Below are 20,143 nucleotides of genomic sequence, written 5' to 3'. Positions count from 1 at the left end.
GGGACCACGTTAGCCCTTTTCCAGTCCTCCGGGCCTTGGCCCATGAGCCACGACCATTCGAATATTCCCGCCAGTGGCTCTGCAATGATGTCGGCCAGTGCCTTCAGCACCCTCGGATGGAGCCCATCCGGGCCTGCCGACTTAAAGGCATCCAGTTCTTCCAAGTGACTCTGCACCACCTCAGGATCTACGTATGGAAGTCTGGCGCCTTGCTGCTGCCTCTCTACAACCCCAGTGAGAGCCTTGTCTTGCCCCTTGCTTAGGAACACTGAGGCAAAGAACTCGTTGAGGAGTTCAGCCTTGTCCCCCCCCTGTCTGTCACCAATTGTTTCTGCCCATTTAGCCGCGGTCCTATTCCTCCCTGGCCCTTCCTTTTACTCCCAATATATCTAAAAAACAATTTCTTGTTGTCTTTTACTTGGGTTGCCATCCTCAGCTCCATGGTAGCTTTGGCCCGCCTAACTGTCTCCCTACAAGCACGAGCAGAGGAGGTATATTCATCTTTAGTGATCTCACCCTGTTTCCACTTTTTATGTGCTCCCCTTTTGGCCCTTAGGCTGCCCTGGATTTCTCTGGTCAGCAATGGAAGCCTCCTGGCCCCTTTCCGTCTTTTGCCTCGCTCGGGGATCATCTTGCTTTGTGCCCGAAGGATGGTTTCCTTAAGGCACAGCCACCCTTCTTGGGCTCCCATCCCTTCAAAACTCCTACTCTGCAGTGTGTCCTTGACTAATCGCCTGAGTGCATTGAGATCAGCTTTCCTAAAGTCTAGCACGTTCACCCTACTAGTTACCTTACCCACTCACCGTGGGTTAGAAAAAGTGCCTTAATGCATGTGTAGATGCGCCCACTGATTCTTAGACAGAGTGGAGGGATGATAAATGAAAAATAAAAGAAAGACTCATGGCTGGATATGACAAGAAAAGCTACTCGCTGGAGTGGAATAGCATGACTAATAGGCAACCGTCACTAATGCTAGTGGAGGCATGCCGCTGACATCATTCTCACCTTTCTGTGCACCTGATAGTGCAGGGATTTGAACTAGCCGATCTCTTGAGATCCCTTCCAGCCCTCCTTGTCTTTGCTCCTATTAGTGGACTCTGTTCACTACAGAAAGGATTTGGACAAATTGGAGAGTCCAATGGAGGGCAACAAAAATGGTACGGGCTGGGGCACGTGACTTCTGAGGAGAGGCTGAAGGAACTGGGCTCGTTTAGTCTGGAGAAGAGAAGACCAAGGCAGGATTTAATGGCAGCCTTCAGCTACCTGAAGGGTGGTTACAAAGAGGATGGAGCTGGCCTGTTCTCAGTGGTGGCAGATGACAGAACAAGGAGCAGTGGTCTCAAGTTGCAACAAGGAAAATTTAGGTTAGATATTAGGAAAAACGTTCTTAGTAGGAGGGTAGTAAAGCACTGGAATAAGCTACCAAGAGAGGTGGTGGACCCTCCATCCTTGGAGGTTTTTAAGACAAAGCCTTGGCTGGGGTGATCTAGTTGGTGATTGTCCTGCTTTGAGCAGAGCTTTGGACGAGATCAGCATTTCTCAACCCATGGATTTTGACCCAAAAGTGGGTTACAAGAACATTGCAAAGGGTCACGAGCTGTGGCAAGGCAGAGGGGTGGCAGGAAGGTGCCTGACCCTTCCAGTGGAGGAAGGGGGTGGGGGGAGCTGCATGGCCGGGCTGGTGGCACTGGGACTGATGGCCATGCTCACAGGGGCAGGGCGGCCAGGAGACGCTGCTTGCAGGGTGGGAGGGGCCGTGATCAGGCTACCTGGTGCAGCACAGCAACCCCAGCCCAGGGCAGGGGGCTGCCACAGGCCTCTCCTCCTCCTCCCTCCAGCCTGAGCTGGGGTTGGACTCGCTCCACTGCTGCCCACGTGAGCCAGAGCCGCTGCAACCACTGCGCTCTGACCGAGCAGGACGGGGCAGCTGGGGGTCCTTCTGGCAGGGCTGGGGGAGGGCAGGAAGCTGTGGGTCAGGAGTGAGGGACACCAGCATGGCCCGAGGGGGCAGGGGACTGGGGGTTGGGCCATGGATCTCTGCAAATGGGTCTCAGTAGGAAAAAGATTGACAACCACTGGACTAGGTGACCTCCTGAAGTCCCTTCCAACCCTAATTTTCTATGAGTCTATGAAAATGTGGCTTACTGTGACATCTGTGTCCAGTCTCCTTATATAGTCCAAGTATTATTTGAGTAAAAGTAGCCTAGTATATAAACTTGGCATGGACAGCTCCATGAACTAGGACTTTTTATGTACTATTAGTGATTCTGGGAAGGAGATAAGGCTAGAAGAGTGCTTCAGGTGGTGCTATATAATTTCTACCTGGATTTAGGAGTGTGGATGGTAAGATAAAGGAACATGTTTGGAAAATGCCCTAAGGCTTTAGGATTGTTATCAGAGAAAAGAGGGGCTGGAAAGGACCCCCAGAGGCCTTTGGGCCAACTCTGTGCTCAAGGCAAGCTCGTCCTCATTTAAGTCCTCCTAAAGAAGTTCTTGTCTAATTTAACCGGTTCGTAAAACTAAAAGAGCAACCTTCATCCACAGCTACCAAGCACAGTGCCTGAAAACACCAAGAACACCCTAACTTGCCACAGGTAAAGCAGGAGGATGAGCTGTCCACAGCAAGGACAGGAAGTAGATTATTAAAATACACTTGAGAAATCCAAGGAAAAGGACCATCCATCTCTCTCTCCAGCAGCAGAGTGGCCGTACCTCCATAAACTTCTGGTTTATTTTTTGGAGACAAAACGACACCATCTCCAGATCTGAGGATGCATGCCCACAGCCAGATTTAGGGATAGATTTCAGACAATCAAGTCAGGTGCATGTATAAAAATATACATGCTGAAACTTTAGAAACCAGCTGCTTTTTGCTCATCTATCTGGCCTTGAGAGAGCTAGATAGATGATGGTAGTAAAGGGAGCCAAGCTGACAGCTTTTAAGGCAACTGTTAGAGAGAGGTGACTTAAATAGCATCTAAGTGGATTCCCCAATTAGCTGAAGTCATGTAGAATTTAATAGGGTTGAAACCAAGAGGGTTTGCTGGAGATTACTCTAAGCTCTTAGAAAATCTAACAGAGAATTAAGTCTTTTCCTTAGACTTTAAAAACAGCTAACACTATTTGATAGCAAATTTTATCCCTGCTATAGTAGGGTTACCATACGTCCGGGTTTACCCAGGCATATCCTCTTTTTGGGTCCTCCCATCTCATCCAGGTGGTTTTTTAAAATATCAGCAAATGTCCAGGATTTTGCTCTGCCTCTACTTTACAGCAACTGCATACAGGTGAGTCTGTGTGTGTGTGTGTGCGCGTGTGCACGCATCTGCTGGCACTGCAGCAGGGCAAGGAGGCAGGAGAAGGGGGTCGGGGGGTCCTTCAGGGGCAGCAGGGAGTTGCTGGGCTGGGAGGGACAAGGGGCCGTGGGTCGGGAGAGAGGGGCACCACCAATGCCAAGGGAGCAGGGGCTGTGGGTCAGGAGTGAGGGGCACTGGCAGGGCTGGGGTGGTCAGGGGCATGTGGGTCAGGAGTGAGGGGTATCAGCATGGTCTGGGGGGCAGGGTACTGTGGGTCGGGAGTGAGGGGCCACAGCAAGGTTGGGGAGGGTTGTGGCTTGGGAGTGAGAGGCAGGGGCAGGGCACAGGCATATCACTGCCTCCCCCCAATCATATGCCCCTGCCCCCCCCACACGTGTCCTCTTTTTTGACACTAGAAATATGGTAACCCTAAGTTGGAGTGTTGTAGCTGTGATAGTCCAGGACATGTCATCTCATTCTCCATTCATATCAGTAAGACTCATTTATAAGACAGGATTTGGGATCTTCCCCTGACCAGTTGCTGCGCTACAATTTTTTAGGACATTTATATGAACATTGATTGAGAGAGTCCAACTATTCCTTTCAGAGGTGCTGAGTACATGGGGCCCCAAGGGCTCTGGCCCCACTTGGGAAGAGGGCTGTCACCTGAAATGAGTAAAACTTTCTACGTGTCCATCATCTTAGGCATCCCCCCACCCTGGCAAAAATGAAAGTTGGCTCCTATGATTCCTTTGATCTCAAAAATAACATGTAAACAGGGAGCAGGCAGAGGAAACCTGCAGCTAATTTTGTTAAAAACACAAAGGTTGCCCTTAATCGATGCCACAGGATGAAGTCTGGGCTTGTGAGCTCATTCAAGGCATGGATGAAGGCGTGGGCGTGTGTCTCTAGTGGGTTATGGAATAGAGAAAATCCCACACAATTTACTGATTCGTTTTGATGCACTGGCTGGGGAAGTAGTTAGCTGATTGCACGATTTCACAATGATTACACACTTAATTCATACAACACAATTTTATTTTAAAATTCTTTGCTACGCATATAACACTGCTTAGCTTTAAGAAATACCACAAACATTAAGAACACAATAATTACATATATCAGAAACAATGCTCCGAATGCACTTCCTTCCCAAACATTGCTATAAGAATTAGTATTACAAAAACAACTACAATTACAACTAAAAGTTAAATTTGAATCAATACTCTTATTTTTCATAATATACTTACAATCCTAGAATTCCGAGAAGCCAAATACCAAAATATGGTTTCATTCCTCAGTGGTACAATTGAATGGGTTGGCCTCAGTAGTACGGTTCAATGGGCTCACCTCAGCAATACGATTCAATGAGCTGGGCTCAGCAGTGATAGGACTAAGTCCCCTTCCTTCAGTCCCTTTCGGGTGCTCTGCAGCTTCAGCGTGAACTAAGAAATTCGTGTTCACGGAGAGGGTGGTTCAGGTGATCAGTCTGATCCGGCCTACACTTGCGATTCTTCCTTCGTTGTTCTGCAAGTATAGTCACCTCCAAATTGGGACAGTAGGTTACAGTTTTTATTGAGTGAGCTGCCGTCTTGGGCCACTCCTACTCAAACCTGTCATTACCCCCAAATTTGGGCTCGGATCTTACTCAACAGATTCTTTTGCTTAGTAATTAGTTTCTTTTGTTAATCATTTTAATTACTTTTGGGAAACTTCCATATCACTGCAAGTGACCTTTTCTTACCAATCTGGTCAAAAGGCCCTAGGGTTTGATCTCTCGGAACTCAGGATATTTGCTAAAGGATCAATTTCAGGTTCTCTTTGTAAAAGACTTCTAAAGATAAAATTCAAAAGTTAAAACTTTAAACAAAGTCAGGACCTTTTGCACGTAGTCCAACACAATGACCTAGATAAGGAGATAAATCTTATCTTCTTCCTGAAACTGGCTAATGGGCAACCATTACAAACATTCAAACTATTTCATTCAATATGACAGCGTGGAGTTCAGGATGGGTTGTGGAGACCATTTGAGGTTTGGCAGAAGGTTTGGGTTTGGGTTGGGATTTAGTTGGAGGGACGTATCCTGAGACTAGTTCAGCTAGGACATGCATTTTGTCCTCTTTATAGTATGAGCAAGAGCTGGCCCTGAAGCAGGACCAGGAGCGCAGACCTGAGTTCATCCTTGTCAAGGAGAGCCTGAAGAAGATCAAGCTGTCTGCAGAAACAGGCGTGAGGCAGACGTAAGGGACAGGCGGCAAAGCCAGCTCCGGGGAGGCTCCTTTGCAGAATCCCAGGCAGAAGCATTCTGTGCAAGGCAAGTGCATTTTCAGTGAGTGCCCTTCACAGACCCTGTTGGCTTGCGTCTGCCCTGGTGGCTAGGGAAGCACCGCTCCCGTCAGGCAGGACCACGGTGGGAGAATGAGGTGCTCAGCAAGAGCCATCACTTCCTGGAGGCTTCCAATGAAAGACTCCCCAGCCAGGATTCTAGCCCAGACTCTATGGGATGGGAGATGGCAAATCTGCCCAGGCTGCTGTGGGCTGGATGGACATGTATTATAAACAGTTACTGTGCAACCAGGTAATTTTAAGAAGCCTTATATTTGGCGAGGGATCCTGATATTTGCCCTCTCTTGCTTCTTCCCCCTCAACCTTCTCCCACACACACATGCACATTTACTCTCTGTTATAGGTATATGTGTACTTATATTAGTCTTCTCCCTTCCTTCTGTTTTGCCAACAGCTACAATGGCTCTCTTCCCTCTAGCCTGGAAAGACAGAAGACCAAGCTTATTGATTACATAGGCTTGTGTCAGCATCGCTGCATGGAGTGGCAACCTGGAGGGCCTGCCACACAACAGATATGAATGCTTCCTGACTTCTGAGTGTATGCCTTCCATCTGTCTAGAAGACCAGAGAGCTGATGTCCAGCAGGAAGCCAGGATTTCTTATGCAGGGGAGGACTTCAAAGCTACTGAGCCAATGGGAGATCCCTGTTACACAGCACTTTGCATCAGCAAAGCACTTGTGCTCATCCCAAGCTCCTGCAGTTTATGATTCTCCACAAATCTCTTGATGGGATTAGCTCTCACCACTGTTCCCTTCCTGTCTGCTGTCATTAGAGAGCACAAACATGCCTATACTTATCTCTCTATAAATAAAACTAAGCCAAACTTTTAGGTCTCAAGAACATTGAAAAACTCTCACTTATCTGTGCAAGCTCTGAGGGCACTATCTACTCTTTAGGGAACAAAAGGGTAACCTCTGCTCAACTGGTCTCTGAGTCCCAAACCTTTTTTAAGTGTTCAATGGCACTGGCGCAGCCCTGCCACCTGCCTCCCTCCAGATGCCCCAGTGTGGGGAAACACCATGTATCTGGGTCCTTAAGCGTTCCCAGGGAAAACTGTTCTTGTGGCATGGTTTAGTACCTGCCGAGGTGTTGGGGCTTAAAGCCCACTTTTTGGAAATGGGAAGCTCCTCCCTAGCTTGCTCCTGCAGCCATATGACTGAGGGCAGATGAAACTCAGGGGCATCCGAATCCCAAGTCTCCGGGCTTGGGCCTGCATGCAGGATGCCCGCCAAAAGACGCTGGAAACATCTGAAGCCCCTGGTGGGGGTGGAAGATGTTTGCCAGTTGTAGGGCCACATATGGCTCTGGACTGACTCATGGATTTGGACTTGATTTGGCTTGGAACGTGAAACATTTATTTAAAAAAAAATTAAGTGTTCAACGGACAGGCTATATGACCTGGCTGTTTGAAAACTGGGGACACGTATTCCCCAAAGAAAAGCCAGGTTCCACGCTTCTGGCTGAACCCTCAGATGGGGAATTTCCTCTGGTTGGTCTCTTGCTTGTATTAGAGCACTTGATTTCTAATTCCCAGTATATTCTTAATAGAAATGTCCCCACTGACTGGCTATGCTTGGTTTTTTGTCGTGTTTTGTTCTCTTCCTGATGCCTCAGTTCCCTATAGGCATTCAAATAAGGGCCATCTTTTTAAAAGAGCCTAGCAGCACCCAGCATACAGAACATTTTTCAGATGTTTGTTTTGCAAGCTGTTTTTTTTAAGAGAGCAGCTTCCGGAAACAGCAGCATTGTGGCCACATTTGAATAATAAAACATCCTCAATGATGTACAGTAGCAGATAAGGCAGAAATGCAGACGCAGCAGGTATAAAGAAAAGGGAGATGCAATATAGCCATCTCACCCCTCCATCTCTCCCCTCTCCTCCCTCTCAGGACTATGTCCCACCTCACTGAGGGTGCAGGCCCTCCTTGTTTAATTGTCTTGTTCTCAACCATGTTTTCTATTTAGAAACATCACTTCTGGGTGGTACAGAAACAGCATTTCAAATTCTGCTCATTCTGCATACAGGTTCCAACATTTATTACAGTACAGGTGGAGCCATCAAGTCCCCGAGAATAGTAGCTATCAGACTAGTTTAGTAATTATATAGTTTTGAATATCAAGGCGATTAGGATATAAAGAAAGAAGGGAAAAATGAAACACTTAGAAAATATACAGTAACATTAAGTACAGAGGTGGGTTCCAAGTCAAAGCTACCTTTGACTTGGAACCCACCTTTGACCATGTCAAAGCATTTGGACAGGTCTTTATACATTTTGGGTCAATAGTATATCTAGCTAATATTCTAATCTAGCCCCAAAAAGTCAGGGCTATCCAGACTAAATGTTGAAAACTGACTCAGTGCCTCACATCAGCTATCATGATGGGTCTCAAACCTGGGCATAATAGTAAAGGTTGTCTTAAGGGAGACAGCAAAGTAGACAGAGGGTTGGAGTTTGCAAATGTTCACAAAGAAATCTGAAACTGCAAAATAAATCCACTGTCTAGTCTGTTAACTAGACTTGAAGAATCTCTCAAAAGCACCCAGGTCCAATTGCAGCTGAACCTAAAGTCTATTTATGGGTTCAAACTGAGTGCACGTGAAATTCAGCAGCATCGCAGGTAGATGTAGCAGAAGAGTAGCATTGGCTGTTTCAAATTTTACTTTGAGTTTTGGGGCTCAGAGGGAAACTTGGGAGGGAGCATGGCATGTACAAATCCACATAGACCAGAACCAAATCAGAACGAGTTGAGTACCCTTTCCTTCTCCCCTCTCCAAAACATCCCGTGTCACAGGTCTCCAAATGCTACCTGGCTTTTATGGGCTTATATCAATCCCACAGGTTCATGCAAAAATGTAACCTGTGTTTATTAATGGCTGCAAAAGGGAGATAAAAATAAAGTTCTTGAAGCATGCACACTTCATTTTAGAAGCTGGTTTCAAGACAACCGTATCTGGTATCTGGCTATCACCACTGTGTTGCCACTAGGTTCATGTAGAAGGCAGCACAGATTTGCACCTTGTAGGCTAACTAAATCAGAGATATATGGCTTGACCTTTCATGAGCCCAGGCTCACTTTATCAGATGCTGTGAAAGGTTTATGAACATTGACCTGTTGTGTGACACTGGGTACATCAATTCTCCTCGCTATGCTTTATCTGTAATATTAGGATATTTATACTCAGCTACTCCAAGGGTGGTTTTGGGGCTAAACTGATGATACTTTGTAGTGCTCTGAAATTCTGGCACAGAAGGTACTTGGAATATGCCTCAGTATCTCGGTATACAGGGCTGGTGACGCTGCCTGTTACAGCATTTAAGGTTGTCTGGCCTTTCCCATCACAAGCCTCTAATTTCAGTTGCTTGTACTTTGTTCTCAGGGTTAATTGCTTTTTTTTACATTTCAGTCAAAATGTCTCAGCCTCTTCATGAAACCAAGGTTAAGAGAAAATACTGCAGGTTGTTATGCTTGCATTAAAAAAAAACTGGAGACACTGTTTTGAATAGTCGTAGCATCACCATGCAATGAATCAAGAGACTGAAATATGTGGCTTTTCTGTCCGGAGCTGCACCTTTTCCTGCTTGCATGTAAATCCATCCAGATTTAGCTGAATTATAGACTTTGGAAAGATTGCAATTTAAACATGCTCAGTAGGGTCTTTTTGCAAATTTTAGCAGTTACACCTCCATGTATTCTGTCTTCACTAAATATGCTTGAACTTGTGTTAACAAGACTGCAAATGTGCCACCCCTACCCAGCAGGTGAGCTAGCTCCCTCTTCTCCAAAGCAGTAGGGGTGAAGCTGGATCTTCCCACTAACTGCTGCTCCTATCAGCTCCAAATTAGGGTATAACAGGTATAAGAACTGAACCTTTTAACCTGTGTTTTCAGGAATCTCCCTGCTGGTTTCCTGGAGTGCCCCTGCTGCTAACCCTGATTGTGAGGGGGAAAGGTGTGTACTATATGGTACTAAAGGGTGCTTGTAGACATGACCAAAGTTGCCCATTTTTTGAAGTTTAATTGCGTCACACTGTACACGTGCAGGATTTTTGCCGATTTAAATGAGTTTGTTACATTGCAAACTAAACTATATGCATATGTAGTTTAGTTTGCAATGTAACAAACTCATTGAAACCACATCTGCATGCACTTTAGTTTGCAACCTAGCCATGTGTAATGTCGTAGCCTTTTGACAGCTCCCCCCGCCACAGAAGAGGCGAGCTGAAGGCAGACGTGGCAAGAGACCTAATCCTTTTGGGGTTTTTTTCCTTCACAGAGCCTGCCCGCATCTCCCACGGCCAGGGGGCAAGCTGCCAGCAGGCCAAGTGGCCCCTGAGCTGTGGGGGACCCCTGGTCCTTCCCTCTGCAGTGGCAGCACCCCCCAGGTGGGCTGCTAGCCGACTGGATGCTGCCGCGACTCAGATTCAGGGAACAGCTGGATTGGACTGGGTGCTGCCTCCAACCTGGGGCAGCACCCACCCACTAGCCACCCACCTTGATGGCCCAAGGGGGCGCTGCCGCCACGGAGGGAAGGACCCGGGGCCCCCATAGCTCAGGGCCCGCCAGCAGTTTATCTCCCAGCTGTGGAAGAAGCTGCCAGGCTCTGCGGGGAGAAAAAGGATCGGGCCCCTCCCCACTTTTTCTTTTCTTTTTCCCTGCAGAGCCTGCCCGCACAAGCTACTGGTGGGCCACATGGCCCCTGAGCAGCAGGACAACCTGGCCCTTCCCTCCATGGTGGTGGTCTCTTGTGGGGAGAAAAAAAAGGATCGGGTCCCTCACCGTAACAGGGATGGAAGCTCCTAAATTGAAATAGTGAGTTTTTAATCATTGCAATTAAAAACCCACAATTTCAATTTAGGGGACTAACCCCCATCACTTGTACAAGCGCTCATCTAATTGAAGCATTATCAGGGCTTAATGATCTCTGATTAAGTCCCTAAGAATAGTGGATACTTCTTAAGGCAAATTGATTTAAGTATGTTAAATACTCAGATACCATTGTAATGAAAGCCCAAGAGGTCATTAATAATTCAACCTTTAAAACAAAGTTGAAATAGTTTGTAGTAAGGTCTGGGGTCACATTGAATATTGATGCTGAGCCAAAATACAGAATACCTGCTCAAAAAGTGAGCACCACCCATCATATAGACTAAATGAGACACATCTTGTGGAAAAATAGTATGTGGGCATGTAATAATTAAAGACTTCTATACTGTTAACACAGGCAACCTTAACGTTGGCATTTGCTAACTTTGCTTGACTTTGTAACATAAATAAAGTTCTTTTCATATAGTTTTTGTTTGTAATTGTAAATAAAGTATGTTATAGTTCAAATCAGAACTCAGATGCTGGATCTGAATCTTATATGAATTTTTGCAGCTTTGGGTAGTTCCTAATTTTAAATAAGCGAGTATCAAAGTTGCGCTGCCTTTAATGTGTGTGATTTTGTGCCTTCCTGAATTGGTACCATAAGCAAGAGCTTTTAGGGATTTGTGTCCCTGCCTTAGCAGTTGATCTACATTTTGTTTTGCTTGTGATTATAGTTAGTATTTAGTTTTGCCCTTGTTCTCTGATCAATTTTGATGACAACTTCCTTAAAAGAAAGCATTTAAAGATAATGTTGTAAAATCCATCAGCAACAAAAGGCTTTTGTGGAGGGATGAGGTGGGGCTGTGCAAGAGGAACGTGAAAAAACATGGGGACAGTGGCTTTGCAGAAAGGCCAACATACCCATGTCAAGCCAAAACCAACTGATATATTTTTTACCTTATTTGGAACTGTTGGCTCTGAAAAAGTAGGGAGGGTGCCATCTGAAATTAGACATATGTGGTTAGAGCTACAAAGGCAACCAAGTCATCCGTTTTCTGATAGCGCACGACTTATGCCCACAAACAGATTTCAGTAACGTATAACCATTTCTCTAATATTAGGTTCCTCTGTCATGAGGCCCCAGTATTTCACCTTCAGGGCATTTCTGATGTATCGAAGGAATGAACTGGAGTTATTTGGCTGTGCTGACCCTTGCAACACATTTTTATGATAATGCTGCTTTGTCAAAGCCCTTGGACACTCATAGCTCAGACTGCCAACCAAACCAATGCTCAGGGAGATATGTTTCTCCATTGCGGATATGCAGGGGATCACTTAAAAGCCTAGGGCAGTGACTCCCAATTGACAAGAGATACATTCAAGGATGCCACCATATGTTAGCCCAGCCAGGTGCACAAACATGATTTACAAGTTAAACCCAGAGATTTCAAATAGAAATAGTGCACTGCAAAACTGGACAATGGGAAACTACATCCCTGAAAAAGATTCATGTAATTCATATCTGGCCCTGCAAAAGCATTCTTGCTAATGCAATCCTTTTGCCTAGCCATTGGGATATTCATAGCTGCAAGACTAAGCCCTTGAAACTCATAGGGGAAAAAATTAGTTGCATCTATGTGACCATATTCTCAGTAGAAACCTATCTATTCTCCCATTGCAGTCAACAATACTTTCCAACTTCTAATGGTAAGAGCAGTCAGGACTCTACTGCATTTGAAAGATGTATCCGTATAACGGTTATACATTTGGCAAGACCTCCTACCTTGGTCAGGAATCTAAAAATGTTGAGAACCACTTATTTGGACCAAGAGACCAGGGAATGAATGGAGTCTGGTTAAAAGTGATAACCCTAGTGTTAGGATCTAGTTGGGATTAGAGAGTCTGGAGTATTTTCTAGAGTTGGGAATTTGATTGATCAAATAAAGTTCAGTCAATTGACCAGTCAAATATTGGTCAAAAATTGTAAAAAATTGCCAGTAGATCCAAATACTATACTGAAAAGCACACGTTTTCCATTAAGAAATGTGTCAAAACAATAAAAACTCATATTTCTGTCAAGAAAACCACAAAAAAGTAGGGGGAGGGGGTTGTTGTTAAATTGCTATAATTTTTGACCAGTCAAAAATATGCAGTCAATTGATCAGCTTGCCAACCCTAGTAATTTCATCTATACTAATGCTTTTGCACATTTAATCTAATCACCTGGAATGCACCACAGTCCCCTCTATTCATCTCTGAATTTCAGATTTGCTCATTTGTTGAGTTCTGTCATAATGTTTCTTTGTCAGACTGTTCTGCTTGGCTGCATCGCTAAATTTTGGAGCGCCTCATCCACTGAGCCCACACAAAGAAGAAAGCCAGTTTCCCATGGGCTGAGAAATCAGTAGTTGGTAAAATAACAATTAAACTGAAGGGATTGTCCAGTTCTTGCCCTGCTGGCACATCATGAATAAGCAGATCCAAAAGAAACCAAATTCCCAACCCCAGCTAGATATGCATCCATGCAAAAATGTCTTGCAAACCAGGTTATTTATTCTGTTAGGTTTTCATTTTGTTAAGTCTTGTGGCACATGCCACATTGTTAAGAGGGGCACTGGGTGTAGCAGAGTATACTTCCGTTACTCTGTTTATAAGCATCTTTTTGCATATGCTTCCATTCTAAAAATATTTAATACACTTCAGTGACCGCAACTTTCTTTCCAGGTGTTGGTATTTTTGCCTTTCAAATGGTGGCAGGTACATGGCAATATCTTCAGAGTAGAAACCGTGCCATCCGTGTCCATTTGTACACCAGAGAGCACTCTGGGGCTGATTCTGATTTGAGCTTATGGGCACTACTGTAATAAATAAGCCTGATTCTTCCTCCAATATTGGTTGTAAACTGGTGTATCTCTGCTGACATCTGATCCTGTTTTAAGTGACGGAACAATCGGGGGTATAATAATATGATTATTGTTACCTATGGTGGAACATTTCTGCCATTTGAGTTGTCTAGAATGATTTAGTTGTCTATCATTAAACACTTTATACAAAGGCAAGGCTCACATCCCACTGCCTAGGACAATGTTGACTTCTTTCTTGGTTGATTCCCAGTTAAACATGCTCCTGATTAACTTTTTGTCTGAAACTGATTCTAGCAGCATACGAACAGTGAAAAAAAATGTCCAACTATTTAAGTTGGTCTAATAAAAGATATCAGGTTCACCCAAAGAACTTTGTCTGCCTGTGTCCTTAGACCGACACGGCTACAACCTACACCCTTCCACACTTTTCTACCTCAACTGAGGAGCCAAGGACTCCAAACAATTATTGATGTGCCAGAAATGAATCCAAGACAACAGATACTACAAACCAAAGGGTAACCAAAGATGGCTGTGTTTGTACTACTGCTTTGAAGGGACCTGCAAATAACCAAGCTTGCATCTTCTTTCCTTCCTGTGTTTTTTAAATCACTCTATGTAGTGGGGGGGAAGAAATGTAGATTTGTCTGCTGCGGAAGACTCTGTGGATGGCTGAATTATGAGTCTGACATAGGAAAAGCCATACAAATTAAACTGATTTAAAGATCTGATCTAAAACCCCCTGAAGTTAATAACTTTTCCATTGACTTGAATGGGCTTTGAATCAAATGCCGGTTGCAAGAGGTTTACACAGACTTTTAACATTTTTATTTGGTGAATTAGTACAAATGCCTAAGAAATATTTTAGAGAAAAGCTTTTGTTCAAGTGCCATCTTTCCACTCCTATAATTAAGCCAAGCAAGGTCTAAGAAATCCACCTGTGAAGTACAAAACAAAAAACCTGAATTCTTCAAAGTAAAACTCAGAGAAAAATCAGCTTTCAGCCTTTCGGTGTAACATCATAATGATTTAAAACCTCCCACAGCCTCATCCCCACTCCCCCACCCGACACACACTGGCTTTGATCATGCCCTTTTTGTAATATTTTCAGTTTGTTGTTTAAAAAGTACTAGAAGAGAAAACTAAGGTTTGAAGATCCTGAGTTAGCAGGGAGGTTGGAGGGCATTTTGCAGTTACTTTGTATTTGCCTACAAATTGCACTCTATGCTTTGTTTTGTTTGTATTTTTGTTCACTATTTTTTTCTGGTTTCCAAAAACTCATCTCAGCCCAAATTGCTCACACCCATCAGTGCTGTCCTCCGCCCCACAGCCCTTACCACTGGGATGAAAGCAAATGCAAAATATTGTTTCACGAGTTCATAAAACCAGAAAACCACTTGACTTTTTTTTAAAAAAACAACCAGGTAGCTACAGAGTTAGCGTATTTCCTTCAGCCCCTGCATCGATTTCTACAAAAGCTCTCAGCGGACCTCTCATTGAACAGGATCTGCTCAGTGCAGGAGACAGCTGCTAAAATGACAACTGAAGCCTGGACAACTGGTTTTGAAATGTCTGGAGATTACGAGCTGGGAGATTTATGCCAACATCTGAAGCTGCCCTACGCTCATGTCTACATTCCCATCCTCTACTTCCTTGTTTTTTTCATCGGCTTCATTGGCAACCTCTTTGTAATTGTGCTGATGGCCGTGAAGAAGGGCAACAAGAGGATGGTGGATAACTTTGTCCTGAACCTGGCTGTAGCTGACCTGGTCTTCGTCTGCACCCTGCCTTTCTGGGCGCTGTCAGCAGCTCATAATAATCACTGGTACTTCGGAGAAAGCCTATGCAAGGTCAGCAGCTACATCATCTCTGTGAACCGCTGTTCCAGCATCCTATTCTTAACGGGCATGGGCGTGGAGCGTTACCTGGTGGTCACGAAACGTGTGCGCTCCAAGTCCTCCGTGACTAAGAAATGTATCTTCACCACCTGTGGCTGCATTTGGGCTGTCTCTCTCCTTCTGGGCATCCCATCTCTGCTGTACAGGAAGCTCAACGCCTCTGATAAATTTTGTCAGGATGAGGACTCTTCCGCTTACCAGAAGTATAGCCTGGCTTTGCTCATCTTGACCTTTCTCCTACCCTTAGGGGTCATCTTGTTCTGCTATTGTTCCATCTGCAACAAGCTGCTGAGCCACATCAGTGTGGGAAAGGGGACAAAGAACTCCCTCAAGATCATCTTCACCATCATCACCACCTTCATCTGCTTCTGGCTGCCCTTCAATGCCTTTAAAGCATTCCTCATTCTCTCTAGTCCTTCAGAGCTCGACCAAGAAGCATCACTCTCTTGCTCAGCACAGATTGCTGTCAAATGGGGTCTGAGCCTTAGTACTTACTTGGCTTTCATGAACAGTTGCATCAATCCCATCATCTATGCCTTTATGGATCACCACTTCCGTCGCCGGGTGCAGCTACACTGTTTCCGCTTCTTCGGCGTGTCCCAGAAGACAACCCAGAACTGGGTCTTCTCTTCATCTGCTGCTGAGTCCAGCCTCATGTTTGCCAGCAGGAATAAGCCATCATCACCTATGTCCCATCAACCAAGTATGTAAGACTGGGAAAGGGAGGCTTATAATACTAGCCTGCGAGTTGTGGTTTGAGCATCTTTACTGCTTCTTGTGAGTATGTAAAAGGAGCCACTCATTCTGAGATGTCAAATTCAATTTGATAAGGAAAATCACTTCCCTTTCATGAAGGACCTCTCTTTTATAGCAGTATTAGGCAACAGATATACATAGAACTACTATAAGGTTCTGTATCATAGGCATATCAATTGTCAGTAGAAAATGTATTAATTCGGTTCTCTGCAGGTGTAACTCCATTAATGTTAATGAAGCTTTATTAATACACACATACAGTATCTCTAGAAGCTATAATGAATTACAAAAAAAGGAAGAAGTAAAGATTTTTTTCAATTCTGACGGGGGGATTTAATTGCACTGCTCCGAGTGAAATGAATTTCTCAACCAAAACCTAATCTAACCAATGCTCTCTTCTCCTTTGGGAGAAGGAAATCTCATTTAGTGCTGCTTACCACTATGTCTCCATCTAAACCAATTTTATATCTAGTGACTCTGTCCTTTTGGGGACTTAAATAAATGGAGAAATGGAGGACACACTCTGACTATGGTATCACAGCCAGCACAATCATTAGGCTCTTTATTTAATTTTGCTTAAGCAATGAAAGTCCAGGAGCTGAAGTAGTAGGAGCAGGAGCAGGACTGGCTGTGGGTCCACATAGGTTTGCTTAAACAACAAATATAGAAAATGGTGTAAATGTTTGGGTCCAGATTCTGATCTGAGTTACACCAATATAAAGCCAGAGAACTGAGCGTGCACAGTCTTAACTTATACATGTGATCCCTTTTAACAAAGTCGCCTTACTGATTTCAGGCAGAATACACTCCTAGTATTTACACAATTAAAAGGCTATGTAGATTTGGTCTCCTATGCCAACAGATTGAAACTAGGAATCATTTAGACTGGAATCAGACTTGGAGTAAATAGTATAAAATTGAATGTATGTAGTTAGCATTGCAGGTATATTTTACAGTGTTAAAGCAAATTTAATTACTTGCTTGCTCCTGTTATATTTTATTTTATATAATAAAGGCAGCATTGCTGCAAATGTGACCATGTAATTAAAAAAAGAGCTCCCATTTTGTTAAGTAGTTACATTAAGAAGCTTAATACATTAAAAGAAATAGATCAAGTAACAAGAATGTGATGTTAATTAAAAACTAGTCATGTGTTGACTATTAAAAATAACCCTGGTCTTATACTTGTGCAATATATACTTTTTTAATACTGAGGTGCTGTGCAGAGCGACCTTGCGTGGACAAGCACTTGCTGAATCTAAAATCTGCAACCTTTGGTACTAATCGTTGGGAGTGTAACTAGGATTGGGTAAGCGGGGCTGCTGGCAGCCCCCAGGGACACTGCAGCAGTAGCAGCCGTGTGTGCATGGGGAACTGTGCACCAGCAGCAGCCAGGCTCAGGTAAGGCTCTCTAGTGCTTGGAAACCCCAACTCCTGGTCCCGGTTCTTCATCCTCTCTGTCCAGGGGACAAAAATCACTAGTCGCCTTCTACTAATCATTCAGCAATGCAACTAATGTACAATCTAGTCTTTAGGGATTGTTTGGATTACAAAACAATGCTGATAACACTGGATTTATTACATTCACTTTATACTCAATTGCCATGCATTATACAGCATGACTTTTCATGACTTTGAAAGAAGCCAAGCACAATAGGAAGACAGACCTATCAATTAAACATCAATTAACAGTAGTTATTAAAAGGACTGCTTGAGATTTAACAACTAATTGACATGTCTGTTGCCTTCTGTTCAATCCTATCAAGTATATTTTTAATAAACAGATGCTACTTCAAGTCTCACAAAACATGCATTAAATCTGAGTGGCTAGGACATGGCTAATATTAGTATATGCAAGAAATGGAGGCTGAAGGACGTCAACTAAATTTCTAGTCCTTTACCTTGCACTGAGGCAGGAGAAGTACATCATCCCTAACCTACGTTTGTCCAACCTGTTCTTAGAAACCTTCAGTGAAGGAGATTTTGCAATACCCCCAATAGGTTGGAGGCTTCCCTGGATAGACTTGAGGCACTGCTCAAAAAATGCCAGCTCTTATTTTTCACACTTTGTTTTTACTAAAAAATAATAGAGCAAATTTTCTGATGCAAAGAACTTAGACATCTATAGTTGTGGTCTCTCTCTGAAATCTCTGGGGTAACCTTGTGAATCATGATTGCAAACCAAATAGTGCTACCAGTGTGCAGCATCCTGCAGCACCCTTAAAAGGATCTCATGGCACCCTGATTGGGAACTGCAGTAGAGGAACCTGAAGAGAAAAAGGGGGGTCATTTATTACAAAGGAGTGACAGCTCTGCTATAGTTAAGGTCGAGTACTACTTCCTATTTACAGGTCAAGATACCTAAGTGCTCTAAGACCCATGTGCATACTCAAATTGCCTTGAAGGTTGGTGTGCCTTTTGGGGGTGCATGATAGGATTGCAGATTCAAATTTGGGGTCATTTCACCAGCAGATTCCTTAAAACACAACCCTCAAGCATTATGCTGTTTACCAACATTTTTTTTGCACGTTTGGTATTCAATTGACTCCATAATTATCTCAATTATTTGCAGCTTCTTCATATGCAGATAGCATATGATACTTCTCTCCTTCCCTCCCCCCTGCTTTCAAAAATGGCTTTCAAAAAGAGCTGTGCTCTCTCCCTAGACACACACCTAGCTGTAACATGCCAAGCATATGGACTCGTTCCATCAGGCACAAGGTTGCCATTCTCCCGATATTAGGCATTATCCCAGGTGCCCTGTACAGTACAGGGAGGAGAACAGGTTGAGTGGGCTGGAAAGGGGGGAAATATAGGTTTGCTTTAAGGAAACATAGTTAACTCGTGGAGCTGTCTACCACAAAATATCACTGAGGCTAAGAACTTTGAAGTATTCAAAACACTTTTGTCCCAGGAAATGCTCCTGCATGCATGCTCCAGTGCATGGCAAATTGACCCGGGTGGGGTAGGGGAGGCTGGGGCCAGCACTTGTGCCTTAACGTGGGGTCCTGGGGACCTCCTGGGGCATCAGCAGCATTGAGCCAGCCACTAGGAGCATAGCTCTGGTCAGCCAGGCTCCATTTATAGTGCTGCATGCTGCTGCTCCATGTGCCACACCACTTGTGTAATGGTGGGGGTTTTTTACACTGGGAGATACTGGTGTCGAAACCCCCCGCAAAAAAACTGCTGTGCTTTAAATAAGCAGAGAAGTGCATGGGTGCATATGTGCTGTGTGTGGTTTGTGGTGCTTCAGCTTTGAGGCACCATAAACCACATGTGCGCGTTCATCAGAACGTGTCCCCGGTGAGCAAGACAGCAGGGGTGGAAGTGGAGCCCAGGCACTGAGAAGCTGCTCGGAGGACTCAGGTAAGATGCACAGTGCCCAAAGTTCTGGACTGGCCAAAATCTTCCCGTTTACTTCACTGCCACATCAGAAAGCTTCAAGATCTGTCGCTATATAACAAAACCTGTCCAAACCCCGCAGCTGGAAAGGCAGGGGGGACGAATGGGGTGTAAGCTGTACGTGAGAGATGTGTGAGAGGAGTTAGCATTAGCAATTTACTCTGGAGGTCTAGATCTCTCTTAGACTACAGACATAATCACCCAGGTCCTGTCACTGTCAGAGAACAGGAAAATGTTTCCCAGCATCTTCACACCCCAGCAGCTTGAAGTCAGTGTGTAGTGAACTGAACCTGCAGGATACTGTATTTCCCACTAGAGGGTACTGCTGCCCAGCAGAAACATCATCTTCCGGTTCTCCCTCTCCCAGGTAACTAACTATTGTATTTCTTTGAATATGACACATTTAAAAAAAACATATTCCTTCTAAAACTGGCCTTCATCTTAAATTTGTTTAACTAGACAAAAAACATTCTCATATACATCATGGAGTATCGTTTGGGTGCATCATTTTCATCACTTCTCAGCCTTTTGGCTCAAATCAAAGTTATTAGGGGGTGGAGGGTTGTGTGCGTGTGTGTGTTTTTTAAGTTTTTTTGGGGGGGGGGAGCTTGTTTTTTTTTTTAACTGCAGCATGTTTGAAACCTCCCCCTCCCTCCGCAAACTTTAGGGCTAGGGACAGAAGTTACACATAAACCAGTTTAAGTGATCAGAAACTGGTTTAAATCTGTAACAGAACAAAAGTTCAGTGCACATAAACCAGTTTCAAGACGGCTGA

At 44.3% G+C, this 20,143-nt stretch overlaps 1 protein-coding gene across 1 annotated transcript; it reads left to right on the top strand.

The window, feature by feature from the left end:
- Positions 1-14,847: 14,847 nt before the first annotated feature.
- Positions 14,848-16,087, top strand: GPR25 (G protein-coupled receptor 25). Its single transcript, XM_059717561.1, has one exon. The coding sequence runs from the start codon at positions 14,848-14,850 to the stop codon at positions 15,919-15,921; it is 1,074 nt and encodes a 357-aa protein (XP_059573544.1). The 3' UTR covers positions 15,922-16,087.
- The last annotated feature ends 4,056 nt before the right edge of the window (positions 16,088-20,143 follow it).

This window comes from Alligator mississippiensis, chromosome 14 (genome assembly GCF_030867095.1).
Source record: "Alligator mississippiensis isolate rAllMis1 chromosome 14, rAllMis1, whole genome shotgun sequence".
Taxonomy (NCBI): Eukaryota; Metazoa; Chordata; order Crocodylia; family Alligatoridae; genus Alligator; species Alligator mississippiensis.
The sequence above is the reverse complement of the archived record's forward strand: the minus strand, read 5'-3'. Positions and strand labels throughout refer to the sequence as shown.

What these genes read in the sequence shown, in the direction of transcription:
- GPR25 (XM_059717561.1), top strand. Translation starts at nt 14,848, where the DNA reads ATGACAACTGAAGCCTGGACAACTGGTTTTGAAATGTCTGGAGATTAC.